The 23,535-nt window shown below is 43.8% G+C and overlaps 1 protein-coding gene across 1 annotated transcript in view; it reads left to right on the top strand.

The window, feature by feature from the left end:
- TRPM8 (transient receptor potential cation channel subfamily M member 8) overlaps positions 1 to 23,535 on the top strand; it is a 142,560-nt gene that overhangs the window by 76,197 nt on the left and 42,828 nt on the right. Inside the window, exons 14-19 of the mRNA XM_090044993.1 lie at positions 180 to 470; positions 5,225 to 5,320; positions 5,661 to 5,790; positions 8,351 to 8,496; positions 13,637 to 13,749; positions 14,400 to 14,616. Of these exons, the coding sequence (XP_089901119.1) occupies positions 180 to 470; positions 5,225 to 5,320; positions 5,661 to 5,790; positions 8,351 to 8,496; positions 13,637 to 13,749; positions 14,400 to 14,616 (993 nt within the window). The remainder of the gene's footprint in view (positions 1 to 179; positions 471 to 5,224; positions 5,321 to 5,660; positions 5,791 to 8,350; positions 8,497 to 13,636; positions 13,750 to 14,399; positions 14,617 to 23,535) is intronic.

Raw genomic sequence — 23,535 nt, 5'->3', positions numbered from 1 at the left:
AAAAAAAAGGGCACTATTGTATCTAGATCATTGGTTAGATGTGGAAATCTGTGGGCTTGCAAAGTCAATTACTTTTCATGATCAACTAATTCTCTTTTTCTGCTTGAGACAACTCTTTGCTCGACCTCGACATATAGGCTCCTGTTTAATATATGTGCTTTTTCCCCCCCCCCTCCCAGTCTGCTGACCTTCAGGATGTCATGTTCATGGCCCTAGTAAAAGACAGGCCCAAATTTGTCCGTCTCTTCCTGGAAAATGGGTTGAATTTGAGGAAGTTTCTCAATAATGAGGTCCTTACAGAGCTGTATACCAACAACTTCAGCAGCCTGGTGTTTAAGAACTTGCAGATTGCTAAGAACTCCTACAATGATTCACTTCTTACATTCGTGTGGAAGATGGTTGAAGACTTCCGAAGAGTCCTTAAAAGAGAAGATAAGAACAGCAAGGATGAGACAGAGATAGAGTTCTCAGTGAGTAACTGACAAGCTGGTTCAACCATGCATTCATTGTTAGAAAAAAACAAATGCTTCTTCCCAGCACAATACTAAACTTGCACTCTTTGTAAGAAGTGCAATAAATTGTGTAGGAACAGAACAACTAGGGGTCAGTTTATTGTCCAACTTGAGGTAGAACAGCTTTAAGGCTGTACTAACTTATGTTGACACATGGGCTGTTGAAAGATGTGAACTCCCCACCCCACCCCCCAAAAAAAAACCCAAACAAACTAAAACCCCCCCAAAAAACCCAACCCCCAATAACAACCAATCAAACAAACCAAAAAACCACACAACAACCATGTTTTATAGGATGAAGCAGTACATTAGTTCGACTCAGCTTTGCAGTGTCTGTATAGTTCAGGCACTTCACAGCAGGGCTTTTTGGGCACTTTTACGTAATAGCTGATTCAACCAGCTATTGGGTAAAAGCACCAAAAGCCCCACTGAAGCACCTAACCTATACAGATGTTGTACAAGCTGGGTCCAACTAACATGATGCCTCTTCTGGGCACGTGCTGTGCTCAGTAGTGTGGGGGAGCCCCAACTTTAAAGTGAAGCACTGTTTTTGTGGGGAAGGGGGGAAGGTTATGTCTGTAAGCAACCATGATTAATACTGACAAGAAAGAGTGGCATGAAGTTGGTTAAATGAACTGTATATTCACTCGGGAACAGTGAAGAAAGGATGGGACAAGGAACCAAGGATCTGTTCCAGGTTTAAATATTTAACATGGGGCTGTTCAACTGGCAGCTAGCAAAGTGCATGTGTCAGTGTAAGTCAGGACACCATCCACCACTCCAGTCCACCTGCTGCTGCTGCTGCTGCTAGAGTCTCTGGGTTCCCCCTCCCTCCTCCAGTTTGTGCTTCCTGCCCCTGGGGGTGTAGCAGGACACTATGGTATGGTTGAGGGATCCTGCAGCCAAAGGACTTGGAGGACCTGTACAGTGTGGAGGGGTTATGCACCTCAGTGTGAAAAGGGGCAGAAGTACTCACACAATGTAGTGGGGAGAGGTGTACCATGTGGAGCAAAGAGGTATGTATGGTGTGCAGTAGAACTGTACAAAACTTTGGCATCTGTTTCATTTCAGAGGTATTTTGGCCCATTTCAGTGCCCAAAATACCAAATACAAAAAGAAATGGAAGACTCCAAAACATCTCAAAAATGAAACAATACCATTCGAAACATTTCGGAAAATTTTGGCATTTCAGAGAGGGGCTTGCAGGAAAACAGAAACTAAGAAGAAGGAGGGGGAAGAGGAGGGGAAGGACATCTGTAACTGGCCAGTGATGGATCTTTCTCTGAGTTCCCTTCCAGTCACAGTGCTCCAGGAGAGGGATGTAGAAACAATATATCAAGTATATGATGTGTCTGAAGTGATCTGTGCCTTTTGTGAGCTGTCTCTCCCTTGGAGTAGCAGTGTCTGAAAGGCTCTGGCTTGCTGCTAGTTATTCTCTCTTCTTGTATGCTGTATCCAATCCTTTCCTACTTACCCTTGCCTACAACCCCTATTGTTATCCCTATCCATTCCTTCCAACTTATTCTTCCCCCAGAATCCTCTTATTTGTTCTTGTTAGTCTGTCTTGATTTTTTCCCTCCACAAAAAGAAATCTGTGTTTTCCCTGACAGTGTGTCATCACTGTGCAGGAAAGCACAACATATATTGCATACACACACACACACTTTGCAGCACACCAAACATTATGAAGCATGCTGGAAAGGCAGGTGCCAGGTCTTCTGGCAGGGGAGGGAGAGGGGGCAGAGGGAGAGCTGCAAGTTCCCCCCACCCCAAACATAGATGCACCCTCTGTTCTGGCATTGATGACTCTTCTGCTGCTAGTGGGAGCAAGGAGGTGGTAGCAGTGCCTGCACCTGCACCACCACTACCACTAACACCACAAATCAGCAGCAGCATGACATTCTTCACCCCAATTTCAGTTCACAGCATGAGCCTTTCAGTGCCAGAAGAGGATCTGGATCTGGAAGCAGAGGAGTTCAGGGCCATAGCGAAGGAAATTCTGGGGAGTGAGGGGGAATCGGAGTTTGTGCACCCCTCAAAGTTTCCCTAGACCCAGGTCTCCTTCTCCAGAAAGCAGCACCTCTGAGGAGGTTGTGGGGGCAGGTGGCTCAGCTCCTTCTGTTGTTGTGCCTCTTCCTGATGAGGAGGGGGATAAGACAGGATCCCCACCCTCCACCCAGAAGTGGGTGGGTAGTGTAGTGTGGGATCATTTTGAGGTGGCAAATGATCCCAGGTATGCTAACTTCCAGCACTGCTGAAGGCAGAACAGCCGGGGCAAGGAAGTGAAACACTTTGCCACCATGATGATGGCAACTCAGGAGGCAGCAGCCTCTTGCCCTTGTTCCTCCTTAGCCTGGCACCAGTGGGAGCATGCTCAAAAAGAAGCCCCCCTCTCACTCCAAAGCTCCTGTCCCCGAGAAACAGAGCCAGGCCACCCTGGATCACTGGGGAAACGGCTGAGACAAAGCAGAGTGCATTCCAAAGGTGAGCAAGGTCACCCAGAGCATTGGGGAGATGTTTGCTCTGGATGGCCAGCCCTTCTCCTTTGTTGAGAGTCCAGAGTTCAGGCAGCTCATAGCGCTCGTGGCTCCATCCTACCAAGTGCCCGCATGCACCATCTTTAGCAGGACAGTGGTGCCCTCCCTGTTTGAGGCATGCAGGGAGTACTTGGTGCAGGTAGCCTTGCACTTCACCTTGGACATCTGAAGCAGCTGGGGTGGAGATCATGCCTACCTCCCTCACAGGACACTGGTGTGATCAGTCAGGGCATTGGTGCGCTCTCCTTCAAGCAGAGATGCTGGATGAGTCTCACATGGCAAGGGAGATAATGGTGGCCATGAACTACATGGTTCAAGGCTGGCTTGTTGGGCAGGGCGAGCTCACCTGCAGATTCATGGTCACCAGTAGTGAGGCCAATATGGTCAAGGCAGTCCATGTAGCACACAAGTTCCACCTCGTAGTCAGGGATACCTTGGAGAGGGACAGGGATCCCGGTGATGGTGCCATCACAACCAGCCAGGTCATTTCGAAATGCAGGAAGGTGATGGGCTACTTCCACCAGAGCATCAAGGAGGCCAAGATGCTGCAGGACAAACAGGCAGAGCTGAGCATCCCACAGCACAAAATCATGCAGGATGTGGAGACTAGGTGAAACTCCACATACCTGATGCTGGAAAGGCTGGTGGAGCAACAGAAGGCCATCTATGAGATGGCCTTGCTCGGGGAGATTGGGATCAGTGGCCCCCTTAACAAAATGGAGTGGGATACCATCTCCCAGATCTTGATGGTCCTCAAGCCATTCCTCAAGGCCACAAGAGCCTCAGTGCTGATGATGCACTCCTTAGGCAGGTGATTCCCCATAGTGAAGGAGCTTGAGAATAAAATGGAGAAGTTCCAGGAGATCGATGTTCCTGGCTGGGTCAAGCCGCTTTCACCAGAGGTACAGGCACTGGTGAAGCAGCTAAAGGATGACATCAAAAAATGGCTAGATCCATTGCGGTCCAGCACGGGCCACATGCTGGTGGGCATGTGCGACCCGAGGGTGAAGGGGAGTGTCTGCAGCAGCAAAACCCTCGATCACTGAATGGAGGTGCTGGTGAACAGAGTCAAGGAGGCAGAAGAGCAGAGGCAGGGGGATGTGGAAGAGAGGGATCACTTTCCCATGCCAGCACTCCAAGTACAACGCAATCTCCTCCACCACAGCCACTGCCAATGTGGGCCAAGGGCCCACAATGTTGTGGTCCAGAGACACCAGATCTCACTATCAGGCAGGTAGCACAGAGGCCTCAGTGGCTACCTATCTTGCCAAGGACGTGCAGCCGCTGCACTGTGACCCCTTGGCTTATTGGGCAACCTGCAGGTGTGGCAGGATCTGGCCACGGTTGCCCAGGAACACCTGTCCTGTCCACCAACCAGTGTTCCAAGAGAGAGGGTGTTCAGCATTGCTGGTGATGTTGTGACACCCCACCGCACCTCCTTGGATCCAGGTTTGGTGGAGCAGCTGGGGTTCTTCAAGGTGAACCTCCTAGTGCTGGGGTTCCCCAAGCTCGACATGCAGATGTAGTGAGTGCCACCCTCCTCACTCTGCACCTATTTGCTTGTTTTATTTTCTTTCAAAACTTCGAGGTGCACTTTCACATAAACCCCTGCACCACTCTGCCTGAAACTTGGCAGTCCTCATGCCCGCATGAGGGGCTACCATTCCTGCTGTTTTCATCCCACTTTGCCTTAACACACACAAGTAATATGAGTTTTGCTTTCAATAGTTTGAGGTGCACTTTCACAACCTCCCCGCCCCCCCCCCCCCCCGGTACCTATCTCCTTGGAACTTGGCAGACTTCATGCCCTCATAAGGGTCTACCATCCCTGCTGTTTTAATCCAAATGTACAAAAAAAAGGACAAAGTTATAGGTGTTTTAGTGATTCCCCATTATGGTCTATGGCCGAATCTTTGAATCGGCGCCAAATCAGCCGAATTGAATCAGGACAGTGATTCAGATCACCAAATCGAATCACTGTCCCTCTGAATTGGCCGAATCTGAAAGCGAATACTTGGTGCTTTGCACAGGTCTACTGGGCAGCCTCTGCTCCTCTATACTGCTACCTAGGCATATGTGTCAAAGGTCTGGGTGACCTCTCATACATATACCATGATCTAGAAGGATTAACAGTTGGCAGGATCAGTGAAGGGATGCTACCTTTCATTCTTTCAGGACGAGTCTCCAGTCACAAGACACCCTTTGCAAGCTCTCTTTATCTGGTCAGTTCTTCAGAATAAGAGGGAGTTATCCAAAGTCCTTTGGGAACAGGTAAGACATACTCTTTCACTTCCCCAGAAGTTATTTTCCAGACCAGGTCTGTGGAGCACATTAGCAGAGCAATATGATGATACTTGCATTGCATGGCTGGTGTGCTCTTGTTTTGAATGCTGATTATGTGACATGCTTCACCAGAAATTGCAAGAAAAAGGGGAGGGGGAGAGAACAAATCAGTTTGTCCTTAAGGAATATTACAAATCTTTTTCTTATGTAACAAATTGTGAATGATTTGAATCTGTGCTAGAAGGAAAATAATGTTGTCCGTGCTTTGCCAAAAACTTTGTACAAATTCCCAATATCATGTTTTTTAGCTTTTGTACTTTTTTTCCAGACCAGGGGCTGCACTTTGGCAGCACTAGGTGCCAGTAAGCTACTAAAAAGCTTGGCAAAAGTGAAGAATGATATTAATGCTGCTGGAGAGTCTGAGGAGCTGGCCAATGAATATGAGACTAGAGCAGTAGGTAAGCTGTGCACATTTTGGAAAACCTGAGCAGTGTCCGTTAGATGCCAAGTTTTTTACTATAGCTTTGTGGAATGTATTGCATGTTTTAATGACTGCCTTTTACTGCATTGAGCACCAAAGGTGGGCAAATCATAACTTTTTGCTGCTGTTTTGGGTCAGGAGGGATCTAAATCGGCTCAGATCAAACAAAGTGTTTGAGTTCTTATAGTAAAGCAAAAAATCTAGATTTCATTTTTAGTCCACTTGAAATGCACCATTTGCTGTGATGCAAAATGTTCTGCTCAGTCTTCAGGTTGCTTATTTTTATTTTTTAAATTTAGGACAATTTTTAAAAATGAAAAGTGCCCCTTCAAACAAGAATTAGACAAAGCATTGTTCTGAAAATATTGGCATATTAATAAAAATGATTTGAAATTATTTAACAATGCTTTGACACTTAATTTCCCTCTGTTTTCATCTTCAGCCTGAATTTGTGGACAGTTTTGGTGCTCAAATTTCATTTTTTAGACAACTTACTGTTCATGGAAAATATGCTACTTATTTTGACCTGAATCTCTAAGGGGAAGAGAGAAGGTGTATATATATGAACTGGAATAGAGAACACAGGGTCAGGCAAATATCTCCTGAGGAGTTCCTGAACAGTACAAAGAATGCTGAAGAGGAAGCGGGGCATGTCTTTATGAACTTACAGATGCATCCTATGTGCTTGGAGTAAGGTGGGAATGGAAAATGAACCCAGATCTCCTAAAGGCAGTCTGGTGCCCTAATATAAAACTATAGGTCTTGTAACGCTAAGAACTTAGGGGTAAATTGATTTCCTAAGATGATAAGTTGTGTTGTGATAGTGGTAAGGCAGCATGTTAGAGCTTCAGTAGATATTTGGTGGTGGACTACTTAGTTTTACATTTCTCATCTCTTTTACTTTTCATAGCCTTTTAACATCCTTTTAGTTACCTAGTCCATGTGATGTAGAGCATATGGGCTGGGAATGACCTCACGGGCTGGTTATAAGCAATAGTCTGACTGAGGGAAATACTGGACTGTAACCTCTTGTTTTGTTAATGAGGCAGGCAGTTTTTTTGGCTTATGTGAAATCTGGACAAATATTGTAGTAATTAATTACTTCTTCAATGCCACAGTAGCTAAGAGACTATTTAGGGATGAATAAAAACCCAACCAGTGGGTGTAACAGTTATCAGAATGGATTAACACTGGTCCTTGTTAATCCATATTACACCAATACTATAATGTGCCCAGGTAACCTGCCAGCACTTTACCAGCTACATTCTTCTATCATCAGTTGAACATTTCCCTTCCCCCACATCTGCCTCATACCTATTGTCTTCCACCTCTCTGATCCTCACTGCCATGCATTTGCATTTTCACAGACCTGCATTTTGACTTCTATTCTACCCAGGTGAGCACACAATTCACCAGCGAGACTCTCTATATGCCTGAAGAAGGGTGTTTGTGCCCAAAAGGTTGCAAAGAACAATTTTTCCAACTATTTAGGTGGTCTAATAAAAGATACCACATCTACCCAAAGAAGCTTTTTAGTCTATAATCTTAGACCAACATGGCTACAACCAACATCCCTAAAGCTGTGAGGTTACACACTTTGCATTTCAGTAGTGCTCTACTAGGTGCTCACAGTTAACATACTAAGAGTTGATTTATTTTCATAACTGACATCCCTGATACTCATGCTGGAAGTTTGAAGCCAAGCTTAGTTTTTCACTACTTTCACATGGCCAGGTTTCAGGAATCTGCCAGTAATTTCTGAACTCAGTGATTCTTCTGTAACTATTACAATAGGCTTACTGGCACAGAAAGAGCATATTCCAGTTTGCTTACTCTTACTGAAGGCAGCAAAAACTGTAAGGACTAATTTTTTATTGCTGTTGTCATTGGATCTAAACCTTAATGAAAGAAAACAGATATTTTCTTGCCCATGCACAGGGCAGAGGTGTTAACTGAGAAGGTGCCATTTTTACTTGCTCACTTCCTGGAGCAAACTCACAGCTTAGTTTTACGTTGCTATGTATCTGCAAGCATCAAATCAGCTTGAATTTTTCTTTTTTCTGAACAGAGATTAAATTAATGTACAGAGTTCATATGTGTCAGGTGAATATTTAAAAATAAAGCCGAATGAGCATCTTAGGATTACATGCACATTTGTGAAAATGGAAAAGGTGATTTTATATTACACATTACTTGCAAAAAACTGTGAAGACACTTAAGTCAAACATCTGAACAAAGACAGGACAAAAATAAAGTTCTGAGTCATGCTAACCGAAGATTGATCTTAGTCATGTTGCATTTTTCTTTCCCTGTTCAAATATGAAACTAATGTGTCTGTGGTTATTTTCAAAATACGCATACAATTTGAAGGGTGTGAAATAAGGTCAAACTAATATTATAATGAACCTTAATAATGAGATTTTCTGCCTTCTGATCTATGCACCTGTGACTTAGAATACAGACTGAAATCAGGCCAGGAGAGAAGCATATCTGATGCAGGCTTCTTTTTTTCCTGTTTGGGGCTGTTATTCTTTTAGAGCTGTTCACTGAGTGTTACAGCAGTGATGAAGATCTGGCAGAGCAGCTGCTGACCTACTCCTGTGATGCCTGGGGTGGAAGCAGTTGTCTAGAACTTGCAGTGGAAGCTAAAGATCAACAGTTCATTGCACAGCCAGGAGTCCAGGTAAAAACAAGAAAGAACAGAGACTTAGGCAGATGTAACTCAGATAGTCTGAATCATCAAAAATGAATTTGTTTTATGTATGTCTTGAATTCATTTCCTTCTGAAAGGTTATGTTGATGCAAAAACTTTGCAAAAAAATATATTAAAGCAGTCCTATGACACAAACGCCAATCACCTGGAAATCAAGAGTTTTCGAGGAGGATTGCACAGCAGTACAAACATTGTCCCATTGGCAAGTGTGAATTACAGTAGTATCGTCCCACACTTGAGCATTTGACGTGTTGGCAGTGCTGCAAAATATAACTTGCTGTAAGCTTGATTCTTTTCTAGCCATAACCTGAATGCAAAGAACTGTGTGAAGATTTGATGCTCAGAAATATTGATCAGTTCCTGTAGGTGCAGGGATCTGCCCAAAGGTATTATGCCATGAGAAATAAGCTTTGATTTGCAGCTGGAGTTCATAGGAGGCTTGTTTTTAGAAAGTGTACATCACCTTGCTTGTGTTCTGTTCACTGCAGCTGCTGGAAACAAGGATACAACCCAGACCTTACATACAGCTACAACACTATCATTGGGCTAAGTATTATAAAATGTCTATTAGACCTCATCCCACATTCCCAACATTGACCAATTGGCATTCAGATCAAAGCCATAGTAACACCTATGACCGTACCATTTTGCCAACATTTCAGCCTTAATAAGGCAAACTGGAAAGGTTTTTCAGCATACTTTGATGCTATAGTCAAAACCATCAAAGCATTGTCTGAGAACTCTGACCAATTCATAGAAGTGGCATAGAAATCTTCAAGGAAGAACACCCTGTGGGGATGCCACAAGAATTACATCCCAGGGCTCACTGTGCAAACCACTGGCCTATACAAAGACTATAGGCAACAGTATGAACTTTTTCCTTTTCCCACAAACATCATCACTACAGGTGAGGAACTCATGTTATCCATCACAGAAAAATGCAGAAAATCCTGGCAAACCCTGATTGAATCAACTGATATGATGTATAATAGTAAAAAGGAATGGGTGTCACCCCCACATGGAGTCACCCCTACACAGGGTCACCCCCACATGGGGAAAAAGGCCATCGCCACCTGGGCCAAAAGTGGGAAAGGAGCCAGAAGATCTGTCTGGCTCACCAGGGATATTAGGGAGCTATTAAAAAGAAAAAAAAAAAGTGTGTGTATATATACAATGGAGGAATGGCTCAACAACCAAGGAGGAATACACCTGTATTGCCAGGGCCTGAAGATAGCAAGACACACAAAACTAAGGCAGGCATGGAGATCAAACTGGCAATCAATATAAAAGATAAGAAGTCCCTCTACAGATACATAGGGAGAAGGAAAAAATTGGGCTCCAATATAGGACCCTTACTGAATACTCAGGGGCAGCCCACAGTTGATACCTGTGAAAAGGCAGAACTCTTAAATACATACTTTGCATTGGTATTCCTAAAATCCAGCCGGGGCTGCTCACCTGACCAGAGTCTGAGGGAATAGGGGGAAGGCAACAACCTACAGGAAATCAGCCCAGAACAGGTGAAGGATCTTTTAAAATGCTTGGACATTTTTAAGTCTGCTGGGCCAGACAACCTGCACCCAAGAGTCCTGAAAGAACTAGCTGAACTTATGGCAGCACCAGTGGCCAAGTTGTTTAAAGAGTCCTGGAACTCAGGAGTGGTTCTGGATGACTGGAAGAAGGCCAATGTGATGCTTACCTTTAAGAAAGGGAAGAGGGATGACCCCACAAACTACAGACCTCGTTCCTGGGTAAAATCTGTGAAAAGTTGGTTAAAGAGGCTGTCAACTACAAGCTGGTAATGGATGGGGTGCTAAAAACAACCAGCGTGGCTTTGTCAAGGGTAGATCATGCCTGGTGAGCCTTGTGTCCTTCTATGACCAGGTAACTAACCATCTGGATGAGGGACACGAGGTTGACTTCAGTGAAGCCTTTAACTCTGCCTTCCACAGGATTCTCTCTAAGAAACTGGAGAGTACTGGGCTGGACCAGTCTCCAGTGAGGTGGGTGGAGGACTGTCTTATTGGCCACTCCCAGAGAGTGGTGATCAACAGGATGGCCTCATCCTGGAGGGCTGTCTCCAGTGGTGTCCCCAGGGTTCAGTGCTTGGACTCATGCTATTCAATTTAGTCATTAATGACTTGGATGAGGGGAAAGATCTAGGATGACCTTATTTATGGGTTTATGGGTGGAACAAAATCAGATGAGGTTTAACAGGAAGAAGTGCAAGGTCCTTCACCTGGGTAGGAAGAACTCTCACCACAACTATACAGTGAGTGGTGGCCCACTGGCTGGCATAGCATCTGAATGAGACCTGGGGGTCGCAATCAACTGGAAGATGAATGTGAGCCAACAGTGTGATGAGGCTGCCAGAAGAGCAAATAAAACTCTGGTGTTCATCAGCTGATGTGCGGCCAGTAGATCCAGGGAACTCCTCCTCCTTCTGTATTCAGCATTAGTGAGGCCTCGGCTGGAGTACTGTGTCCAGTTTTGGGCACCGCACTTCAAGAAGGAAGTGGATAAGTTTGAGAGGGTACAAAGGGCCACCCATATGGTTAAGGGCATGGAGGGCAGGCTCTATGAGGAGAGACTCCAGGAGCGGGATCTACTCAGTCTGAGTAAGAGAAGGCTGAGAGGTGACTTGATAACTGTCTACAAGTACGTCGGGGGGAGCATCAAGAACTAGGAGAGCAACTATTCAGGAGGGCACCTCAAGGGAGGATGAAGACCAATGAGCATAAAGTAATAGAGGGTAAATTCAGGTTGGACATAAGGAAAACTTTTTCTCTGTAAGGGCCATCAGAATCTGGAACATACAGCAGAGGTGGTGCAGTCACCCCCCTTGGAGGTGTTCAAGATGAGTCTGGACAGGCACCTTGTTGAGCTCATCTGACCCCAATAACTTCCTGCCCATGGCAGGGGACCAGACTTCATGATCTTCTGATTCTATGATTCTATGTAAACTAAATGATGACCCATGAAAGGCACATCAACATTAGAATGTCACCACTATACTTCTCAATGGCAAAAGCCCCCAAATAAACAAAAAACCACTCAGATTGGAAAGGTACAAGCATCCCAAAGACCAGGGTTTTACAAGCCCCTTCTCAATGATGGAGTTGAATGCTGGTATTAACACACGGGAAAGCAGCCGGCCTTGACATACTTACTGGGAAAGTCAAGCAATTCAGACCCCAGACTTGAGAATGGCCCCTCTGCCTACAACTCATGCACAGCTAGTTAAAAAATTCCAAAGATACGGTGACATGCTCAGGTGCTTCTAAAGCCTGCAAAGATCCTTCTGACCTAAAGAGCTTCAGACCTATCTCTCTGCTATGCTACATTGTACAAACAACTGGTACTAAACTGGCTTACCCCATACATGGATAAACACCTAATCCCTTAACAGGCCAGCTTTTGCCCTGGAAAACCAACAGTGAGCCAGCTACTCAATCTACTCAGCATACTGATGATAGTTTTGAAAGAAGCCTACTTACTGGAGCTGTGTTCATCAACCTAACAGTTGCTTACAATACAGTTAACCACTGGTGACTCCTCCACAAAACCCTGGAAACAACAAAAGATCTACACCTTACAGAGATGATATGAACCCTGCTTTAAAACAACTTTTTTTTTGTCAAACTGGATGGGAAGCGAAGCAGATGGTGGTAACAGATTGATAGCCTCCCCCATGAAAGTGTGCTTGCACCACTGTTGTATAATATCTATTCGAATGACCAACCAATTGAACTGGAAACAAAATGTTTCATCTGTGTAGATCACTTGTGCATAATGGCCCAAAACACTAGCTTTGACCATGTCAAAAAATCCCTCAGCAAAGTGCTAATTTGCCTAATCTCATACTACACTGAAAACCAATTATGTGCCAACCCAGCAAAAACACAAGTATATGCCTTCCATCTGAAAAACCATGAAGCCAACCACCAGCTCAGTGTTACTAGCCCACTGCCCAAATCCAGTTTACCTTGGAGCCACCCTCGATCAAACCCTCTCATACAAAGAACATATCATGAAGACAAAAGCAAAGGTGAGTACTCATAACACCATTTATATAAGCTCACCGACTTGAAATGCAGAGCTAGTCGCTCAGCCATCCAAACTATTGCTCTGGCTCTCAGCTTCTCTGCCGAGTGTGCATGGCCTGTATGTGAGACATCTGTACATGCTAAACACCTTGACCCCATCCTGAATGATAGCTGCTGATATATCACAGGATGTCTAAAGCCTACCCACCTAAACAGTGTGTACCTGCTGGCTGGCATCATTTTGCCCGACACCAGAAGAGCAGTGGCCACTAGGACAGAATGATCAAGACAAACTGAAGAGATGAGACACCTGCTGTACACCCATCCTGCAGCACACAAACATCTGAAGTCACGCAGGAGCGTCCTCACCAGGACCCAACCTCTCTGCCATACCCAAGGAGACATTTGTTGAGCAAGAGGCTAAAGAAAATACCTGATAGTGAAAAAATGTACATCCCAGCAGCTGAGTCCATACCACCAGGGGCTGACAAACCATGTCTCACCTGCCTGTGCACCAGAGTCAGATGTTCCAAGGAACTAACGAAGAAGTGGGTTCATGCTATTTGTTCAACCACCTGTGACTGGCACAGAGCCTCAGGTTATGCAACACCTGCTTCAACGCCTGCTGTTTGAAGGCACAAGTACAATGAAAGATCTTGCAAGATACAATAGTGAGCACAAGTATGTATAACAAAATAGTCATGTGTGGTGTAGAAACAAAAGAAGATAAAGAACTGTGGTGGAATCCTAACTTGAGTCTCCTTCAGATGAATGCAACTGCTCCACCTCCCTTTCAAGTTCTTGAGATCGTTGTCACTTGTCCCATTAAAAAATGTTTCTAGGAGCTGGTGGAAGGTGGATCAAGATGGAGCTTTGGGTCTGTACAGTAGCTTTTCTTTTATTTGACCTTAGTAGTTCAATATTTCTGCTGATCTCAACACTTCTTAGGCACTAGAAATTCAATGCCTTGATGTATTCCAAAATAATTTGTTATTACATGTTCTTTACTTTACCTCTGTATGTTCTAATCAGCTTCAGTGAGGCCTTTCTTCTCTTTGCTATAGAATTTCCTTTCCAAGCAGTGGTATGGAGAGATCTCAAGAGACACCAAGAACTGGAAGATTATATTGTGTCTCTTCCTTTTCCCTTTAATTGGCTGTGGGTTCATCTCCTTCAGGTAAAGAACAGAACACTCTTTAGCAAAGAAGTGAAGGGAAAAAATGATATAATCTTTCTATGTAGGGGCTTATATAGGGTTCATGTCATTATAATATGATTTGCCAAAGGCTGTGCAAAGGGTGTGATAGATCTAGAAACTGGACTCAAGAAAACCAGGGCCCCTGTTGAATGTCTTACTCACAAAATCATTATTCATGTCTCAGTCTTTCTGTAACTGATGTTGATGTGAACACCCTAATAAGAATAGAAAAGATTTAAATTGTCAATAGCCAACAAATATTGTTTCCACCCAGTAACCTATCTGCAAATAGTATCATGGTCTTGGTAACAATTTTAATTGGCAAGTGATCACATCAGCTCTTGATTAGCTGAGAGTGCTAATAAAATGCCTGTTGGTGGAGTAAGATAATGCCATAGATACAGTTGTGCCTAATCACAGTCCTTCAGGGTCATAGTTGGCCACCCTGCAAATGTATGTGAAGTCAGATCAGTTTTAATGGATGTAACTCAGACCACACCTACTTGGCTGCACTTAATCACCAATTTCACATGCTTTTCACATAAATTATTTCATATACTTAAATTATTTCACACTTGAGTTTTTAGAAATGTCTGCTTGTTTTAATAAATCTTTCTTCAATTGTCTAGGAAAAAGCCTATGGAGAAGAGTAAGAAGCTCATCTTGTATTATTTATCATTCTTCACTTCCCCATTTGTGGTTTTCTCCTGGACTGTCATTTTCTACATCATGTTCCTGCTGCTTTTTGCTTATGTCCTGCTTATGGACTTCCAGAAGGAACCCACCGTGCTGGAGGAGCTACTTTATGTTCTGGTCTTCATCCTGCTTTGTGATGAAGTGAGACAAGTAGGCAATGCTTGCAAACCAAATACTATTTATTTCCAGGCAGAAGCTTTTTCCCCTTAGATGCCAAAACACGATGAGGTCTCCTTGAAGTTATGTGCAAAATGTTCTGCAAAAAAGGCCTTTAGCTAACCCAAGTGAAGTGGCTTATGGTTGGCGTATGTGTAGGGACCTACTGAAATTGTGATTATGCATTTTTTTGCAGAAAATACAAAATCAGGTGTTTTCTGTGAAAAGCTATGGGCTCTGAGATTTTGGTGGGCTTTCTGGGAAAAAGAAGCAAGCAGAGAAAAGGGTGGGAAGCCCTGCAGTCTTGGAGCCTGGGAAAGTAGGGGAAGAGGGGCTGCTTACAGCAGGTGGTGGGGAGGCTGCAAGCAGCTTCACTTGGGTCCATGGAGCCCTGGCTCAGCTCATTGCTGGTGGTGGGTGCACACATGCCTTGGAGTGGATGGCAGGAAAGGGGCCACGGTTGCCCTGCCATCCACCCTGAGTTGTGTGTGCAGAGTTTAATAGAATGCTTAGATTGGGTGTGGCCCAAAATGATATTTTAATTGCCCTGATTAAGCCCACATTTAATAACCTGCCAATTTGTGGGGAGGGGTGGGACTACCCAGAGTCCTTAGGCCAATCAGAGGCATGGGTGGGGGGGAGGGGCTGCTGTAATCAGCCTGTAAAAATGGCAGCCATCCCTGCGATCTACCTGTGAAATTGGCTGCCTGCATCCTCACCTTGGGTAAGTAACTCCCATACACATTGTTGGTATCTATTCATGTGTGCCGAGTAGAAAGTATACTCGATTCTGGGCTGTATAAATTATCCCATGCCATTAGGTTCAAATTGTCAGAGCAATCTTTAGCACATTGACTATTTTTTAATGGTCGATGGCTATAAATGTTGTAGGCTCCTCTGATGACCTGTTCAGCTATCACTGATATTTTTTTGTCATTTAATGAGCAAGAGAACTGAGATTTTGAGGGGAGGTCTGGGATTTAGATGAGTAAAGATAGAATGCTTTCTGAATGAAGAACTAAACCTAGTGAGACTTCCTAATTTCTGTTTTGTAGTGTTATTTTTAGCTTATCTATAAAGATTGCTTTTTCTTGTCAGGGGAGAATACTTCTAGTAATAATGTTTTAAGATGATGGGGAATTCAGAATGCAGCTTGACTGGTAAAGAGATCAGAGGTATTGGAAGAGAGGGTTTATTAGTTCAGGGCTGGCTTCAGTATCTTGTAAGACACAGGGCCACAGGACAAGTGCCTTTCAGCCATCCTATACACAAGGGCTTGTAGGACAAGCATAAAACACTCCAGAATGTTTTACTGCTATTATAATCCTACTATTTTGTCTTCGGGTATTCTTAGGGGAAAAAAATTAATAAATGGTGATGCCTCATATAAGAGTCTTATTTTGTGGGTAGAAAAGGGAAGGCTTTATGAAGGCCTTTGTTACCTTGAAAACGTTCATTTTGTAGGCCAGGCATATAGGGAATTAATTCCAATAATTCTCTCACTAGTTCTCTGTGTAGTCAAAATCACTTTGGAACTAAGTGTGTTACCCTGCATGCCCGTAATCATATCTAGTAGGGATGTGTGAAATTTCACCTAATGTTTCCTTTTGAAGCTGTTTTGATGTGTTTCAAGCTTGAAGTGAAACTGAAATGAAAAAAAAGCCTTCAAAACAGCTTCAAAATGAAACAAGGGCACGCAAAACGTTCCAAAAGTTTTGAAGCCAGGCTTACTTGGCTTCTGAGTCGGTCCCAGGTGGCAGCAGCAGCCTCCTGTCATCCGGCAGGCAGATCGGGGGCCTGGCCACACCCTCAGGAGGGCTGCGGCGCTCTGCCAGACTCCTACCAGGGGTGTGGGGTCCTGATCTGCCTGCTGAATGACAGGAGTCTGCTGCTGCTGCCTGGGACCGGTGCTGGGCACAGCCCGCACCCAGTGCCAGGAAGATCAGTGCTGCTGCTGGCCCCAGCTTGCAGCACCAGCCTCCTGTCATCTGGCAGGTAGATTGGGGGCTTGCCCACACCCCTGGAAGGGCTGTCAGGGCTGTGTCAGACTCCTTCTGGGGTGCAGGCCCCCAATTTGCTTGTCGGATGAAAGGAGTGGTGCTGCTGGCTGGGAACAGAGGCAGCACCGATCTTCCTGGCCCTGGGTGTGGAATTGCCTATGGGCAAAATGTCAGAACAGTACTGAAACAGCGAAACAGTTTCAACGAAATGAAATGGAACAGTGCTTTCGAAACAAAATGAAACTTGAAATGAAACACTGTTCCGTCAAAACGGAAGACGAAGCGGGATGGTGCTGTTTAACACAGCCCTAATATCTAGCCCAATTCCCAATGCTGTTAATGGAGGATATGTGTATATGCGCTATTATACATGTGAGTAAAGATTGTCAGCCAACAAGTTAAAGTGGTAGATAATTTATTTGATACTTGAAGGCAGGCTGATATCTGGCAGAGAGCTGCTGAGCTGTGTGGCTTGGCTGCAAAATAAATGTTTGAAAGTCCCAGCCAGGGAGTCAAAGGTAGTGAAGTGCTAATTCCCTAAGGCTCCTTCACAAATTCCAGTACTTGGTTTCACTTTGAGTTGGACTGTATAGAAGCTTGGCAGTCAAACTTCAAAGATGCATGTGGTTTGTGCCCTGCATGACTAGTACACTTCATAGAGTTTTGGAGGAATTGGGCATGTTTGAAGGTCTTATTTCACTTGAGATGAAAGGGAGATTAACATTGCTTGGCATCTCACTAAAATCAGTATGAGCTCAAGCAATGTTAATGCAGGTATTTAGGAAACGTATAAAAAAGTATGGTAATGTTTCTATTGCATACACTGGATAGAAATTGATCTAAGCTAAGAGCTAGCCTCTCTTGCTATACTGGAACAAAACTTTAATCTTGCATTTGAGTACTCCCAAACCTTGCAAGTATTGGAATCTGGGACGTTTATACGCATACATTTGTCTGCTCTGGCATGCCGGAATTCCAGAGCATTAGAGCAGACTCGATTAATCAAGTCTGCTGCACATGCTAGCTGGTGTGCCTTGTCACATACATTTGTGTAAACAGCAAAATGTGCGTCAGCACTGAGAAAATGGTGGTGGTGTGCTTTGAATTAAAACACCTTTGATGTGTTTTAGTTCAAAAGCTTACCACCACCATTTTTTTTTTCAGCGCTGATGCACATTTTGCCGTTTTCGCTGGATTGGCTGATGGACATTTTCTCTGGATTCAGACTCATTGGTTCAAGTTTATCTTCTGGAAGGAATTTCTTGGGCAATCGCATCCAGTTCCTTGTGCTCACAGGCAGTGGTTAACTCAATGGGGCTCTGCCAGTTTTCACCCACTGCATGAATGGAAAACAATTGGTTAATATATATGCAGAAGATCCTAGGGAAAGGACCATGCCTTGAACTACAAAGGAAGATAACTTCCCCTTCCCCTTTCCAGTCCCCATGCAGACCATGCCATTGTTATTTACAGGAAAAAACCCTTCCTGACCCCATATTTGGTAACTGGTGTGGCCTGGAGCAGAATGGACCTCTAGGAAAAAAACCCTCAGTTTTCTAAGTACTGACAGAAATATTTGCGCAGTACAGTCCCTGCTCCTTCTCCCAACAATTTAGCTGTTATCAATGTCCTAATGCCTGAAAGGAAGGCAAAAGGAAAAAAAGAAATAAACAAAAAAACCCTAAACTAAACTAAAGTAAGATACCAGTAGCATTCATGGGGGCAGGGAGTGGAGAGGAAATCCTTCTGGACTTTAACTGGCCACCAGCAGAAAAGGTCTTGAGGCATGGGATTACAAGATGCCTTCTACATTACAAGTGCTATTTCTATACTTCAACCTGGAGGGGCCACAAACACGTGGTGCAGACAGAAGTGCAGCTCCCCGCTGTAAGGGAACATTTTGTAGGAAGTATTCTGAGTTGCAATGATACTCCAAATGCAACAGGAGTTTACCGTGTGTTTGAGAGGGGAGGGGAATCTGGCTGCAAACCTGCAGCCCATTTCTTCTAGTGATGGCTCCTGCTCCTTGTCCGCCAGTGCTGTTTTCAGAATGGGAGGGGGGAAAGAGAGCAGAGGGAGCTCATTCTAGGGGTTCCCCAGCTGGCGATGGAGGGTGGAGTGGGTGAAATGGAGCACCACCCCCCTTGCGGGAGGCGGAGCTCCAATATATCCACTCCACCCTCCAGCAGGGGCTGAAAAAGCCCTAAACCAAACTCCCTCTACTCCTTTTCCCCCCTCCCATTCTGAAAACAGCTCAGTCTGGCAAGCAGGCACACACAAATTTTATCTGAACCCTCATGCTTTCTGTGGCCAGATTGGGCAAAAATTGTCACTTCTGTCTGTGCCCATATAATGCCACATCACACACACTAGTTGTTAATGAAGAACTCCCTGTCCTATCTTACCATCCCTTCCATAAACTTATCCAGTTCAGTCTTAAAAGGAATCGTGTTGTTTGCTCCCACCACATTGCTTTTAAGACTTCAAAACTTCACTCCTCTGAACTTTAAAAATCTTCTAATTTCCGACCAAAATTTATATGTAGCCAGTTTATGGATATTTGATCTTGTGCTGCTGCTCCTTTTCAGCTGGGAGAGCTCTTCTCCTTATGTAATATTGATCCCGTGAATTTACTGGTAAAGAGTGATCATATCCCCTGTCAGTCTCTATTTTACTAAATGGGCTAAATTATTTTTGAGAGAGCACAATAATTTCAAGTTAGTGAGAGCAGGTTTTTTCACTAACTAAAAATGAACATTTCAGCTGAGGACAAAATTTAGCCTGACATTGAGTGGCAGTTGTTAAATCTGTGTAGTTTAAAAAAGGACATCAGAGGCCAAGACATCTCAGAAAGGTCAGGGAAGGGTGGTTGCATGAGCTCATTGTTGGCACTAGGTAAACTGCTGGTTTCATATACACTAAGGCTGTGCAAAGCTTTGCTGGCTGTTTCATTTTGATGCTGTTTCGACTCATTTCAAGCTTGAAACAGTGAAATCAAAATGAAACAAAGGACTTCCAAACACCCTTGAAATGAAACGAGGCTAGTCAAAATGTTTTAAAAGTTCTGAGTAGCTCCACAGCCCCATGTGGCTAAGCCCAGCAGGGAGCACAGCTCTGGCTCTCCCTGCCTCCTGCCACTGGGCTAAGGGAACTGGGAACTTACCAAGCACAGTGCCGGCTCTGCCTGCCTCTCACAGCGGGGCTGCACTGGGATTGGCTCCGCCAGCCCCATGGAGCTCAGCCCGGTGGCAAGAGGCAGGCAGAGCCAGGGTTGCGCTCTGCTTCCTGCCACCGGGCTGAGCTCCATGGGGCTGTGAGACCCTGGGACCTGAGCCTGGTGGCGGGAGGCGGCGTGCAGCCCAGTGCCCTGCTCTGCTTCCCCCCACTGGGCTCAGTTCCCCAGCGCGCTGCCTGCCGGATGACAGGAGCCTGCTGCAGCAGGCTGGGACTGGCACTGAGCGCAGCCCGTGCTGGGAAGATTGGTGCTGCTGCTGGCCCCAGCCAGCAGCACCAGCCTTCTGTCATCCCCCAGGCAGATAGGAAGGGCCGCAGGGGCTCTGCAAGACTCCTCCCAGGGGGTGCGGGCCCCCGGTTTGCCTGCTGGATCACAGGATGCTGCTTCTACTCCCAGCTCTTGCTTGTCAACAGCTTGAGGTGCAGTTTCCTAGAAACCTCTGCACTCTCTCCTTGAAACCCAGTAGGCTTCATGCTCTCAGAATGGGCTACCATCTTTGCAAGTTTCATCTGAATCAGGCAAGAAATACCAAAGTTATAGGCTGTTTTGTGTTTCCCTATTATAGCCTATGGGTAAAACGTCGAAACAGCATCAAAATAGTGAACCCATTTAGATTAAATGAAACAAATCAGTGCTTTTGAAACTAAACAAAACCCTAAATGAAACACTGTTCCATTAAAATGTCGAAACCGAAGTCAAAGCAGAATGCTGCTGTTTCGCACAGCCTTAATATATGCCTTTTCAGATAATGCTGTCAGCTTCAGTTTGCTAACATTAAATTGTTCATACTGTTGCCAGACTATTACATGTCACAGAGTCCTGGAGCAAGTGTGAGTGTTTGAAGGTTGGATTTCAGGAAAGGTGAAAGGGAGATTTAACTTTGCTTGGCATCTTTCTGAAATCAGTGAGAGCTGAAGCAACGTTAATACAGGTATTTGAGAAAACGTATAAAAAAGAATGGTAATGGTTTTATTGGATACAGTACATAAAAATTGCCCTAATTTAAAGCTTTAAATTCTATATTCTCACAGTGGTGTAAATCCCATGTAGCCCTATGGAATCTATGGGTATTTAGCTTTATATTTGTTTATTTCTAGTCACTAAGGTGGGTGGACATTAAATCAGTGAAGTTATTCTTGACTTAAACTAGAAGGCAGGATAGAGTTGTGCCTTATAGACTAACTGAATCAAAGTTTCATAAGGTCTCATAAGAAATGGCTCACATGGCTAATGGCCTCTCTCTGACTTAAACTAGTATAACTAAGGACAGGCACCAGTCCTCTTTCTTATTCCCCCATTATTTCTCTTTTCTTCACCTCAGAATAATTTAATCTTAAGGCTCCTTATTCTATAAAAGATGTAACATCATAACTGAGCTGTTAGTACAGTACTTTGCTTGTCTCATTAAGGGATGCAAAATTTTGAGTTGTTCAAATAAAATGTAAATGTGGGAGAGGCAAGGATTGCTGTGGGTGATGCATTGCATTTGAAAGCTTGTCTAAGTCTCTCCCAACCATGCAGCTAGTCCAATAAAAGATGTCACCCACAACAATCCTTGCCAGTCATGTAATTCCTGAACCATCATGGCTACAACATTGCTTCAATGGTACCAAAATATGTGAAACTTCGATAATTCATGGTCATCTCCATTTTACAAGAAGCAAGGCATTTCATTTGGAAAAGCACCACATACAGGATAACCCCTGTGTCCTGTTTAACTGGCATGCTCTTCTTCCCACTATCTCCACTACATTCTGTCCATAGCTGAGTATGGGCTGAGCCTGTGCATTAAAAGAATGTAAAGAATACTTCGAAAGCTCTTGATTTTGTCCACTGTACAGTGGATTAGATTCTAACCTGAAGACTTTCATAACCACTGTGCATTGTTAACCAGGATTCTCATCTGCCACATGATTTCATTTGGGCTAGTTAGCCAAATAGTTTACTCCAATGTATTATTTTGTAGAAGGGTGAAATGATGACTAGTCCATTTTGTTTGCCAACAAATGCAGTGTTAATTGAATTGCCATTTTATATTCTTCTTGAATGTCTCAGCAACCCGAGAGACGGTCATTGATTCAGAAGCATTTGAACTGTTGACATTTGGATCAAAATTGAAACTAAGCCTATTTGTAGTACATACTTACTTAGATTTGGACATACCTTGTGGGATGCCTAAGGGAAAGACAATGTAGAAATTAACTTAGCTAGCCACTAGGTGCCACCATTTCACTTCTTAAATACAACTAAATATGTTTACCAAAAGTAAGAATCTTGGTCCTTAACATATTGGTTATAAGTGTAAAGGTTTAAATCTTTAATTACATGAACATACTTTACAACGATTGTATATACAATAAAATGGTTTCTACCAGATATCACTTTGATTCTTGAAATCATTTAATAATTCTGTAAACATTAATAAGGAAATGATAAATAGGATTACCGAAGGGGTTGATTGGATTTGTGTTGGTTTTAACGTTTCTGGTTAAAAGCTGAACTGGAGCTAAGATTTTGAATGAGACTAAGTAATGCTGAGATCTCAAGCTGTTTCACTGAGAATGAGAAGAGATTTTTGCCAATTGATCCCATGATATTTCTGTTCTATCGCACACTTCTGAACTGAATATAGAAACATGTTTCTTTCCACTTAGAATTCCAGTCTTTGAACAATTTTCTTTTGTGGGTGAGGGTAATTCAACCATGCTCTTTACATTTAGAAGTGGATGGTAGTTTAAATTTTAAGTTGTATTTTAAACACATACTTAATTGAATATATGTATAACTAAAGATCCAAGTGATTATTTGGAAAGATTTTTTAAAAATATGGTCCAAAATCTTTGCTAGTCAGTTAACAGTTTCTGTAGGCACAGTTTGAAGGGTTTGGATTTCAAATAAGAATAAGAAAGGAGAGGCCACAGGCAAAGAACACCCTACCTTATACCAGTGTTTCTATAATAGCTGTCAATATATTGTGCGCGGTCCATGAAACACGTCATAAGCTGTTGCATAGTACTGTACTTCTAATGGCTAATCTTTACAATACCCCATAAGGTGAGAATTTTTTGCTACCATTGTTTTACAGAAGGAGAAACACGAGGAAAGTTTTCACCAAATAAGTGGTGGTGGTGGTCACTTCTAACTCGCTAAAGCAGAACTTCCTTTTAGCTGTCTGATAAATGCTGCCTATGTTGTACAAGTATCTAAACTAATGTCCAGCTAGAGTAGTGTGCATAATGCATATGCAGTCCATCTTACTACAGTGTAACTCTATGGTCTTATCTACTGGCATTGTCTCCCATAGGAAGGCTGAAGTTGCTCTGGTTATAGTCTCATAATTCAAGCAGTAGAAGTGCAGAGTTCAAGGTTCAAAGTTTCCTTGTTCACTCCTACTGAGGACCTGTGCATGAGGTCACTGTGTGTAGTATCTTTTATCATTAACTGAGGGACTCAACTAATTTGTTCAGGCAACTAACCCATGTACAGGCATTAGACTGCAGGATCGATTTAGAGTTTTGCTTTAAGAAACTCTTAGCCCCTACTGGTGAGCAATTACTCCTCTGTGAAATCCTACTAAAGCTAGGGGCACACAGCATGGTCAATTGGTTCCAATGCTAACTCAGAATGCAGGAACAAAATGAGTCTTTAAGACTCAGTTAATCTTTAAGACAAATGAGC

Source organism: Crocodylus siamensis, chromosome 4 (genome assembly GCF_052110815.1).
Source record: "Crocodylus siamensis isolate JL-2025a chromosome 4, ASM5211081v1, whole genome shotgun sequence".
NCBI lineage: Eukaryota > Metazoa > Chordata > Crocodylia > Crocodylidae > Crocodylus > Crocodylus siamensis.
Note: the sequence above shows the minus strand (reverse complement) of the source record. Positions and strands in the feature narration are given on the sequence as shown.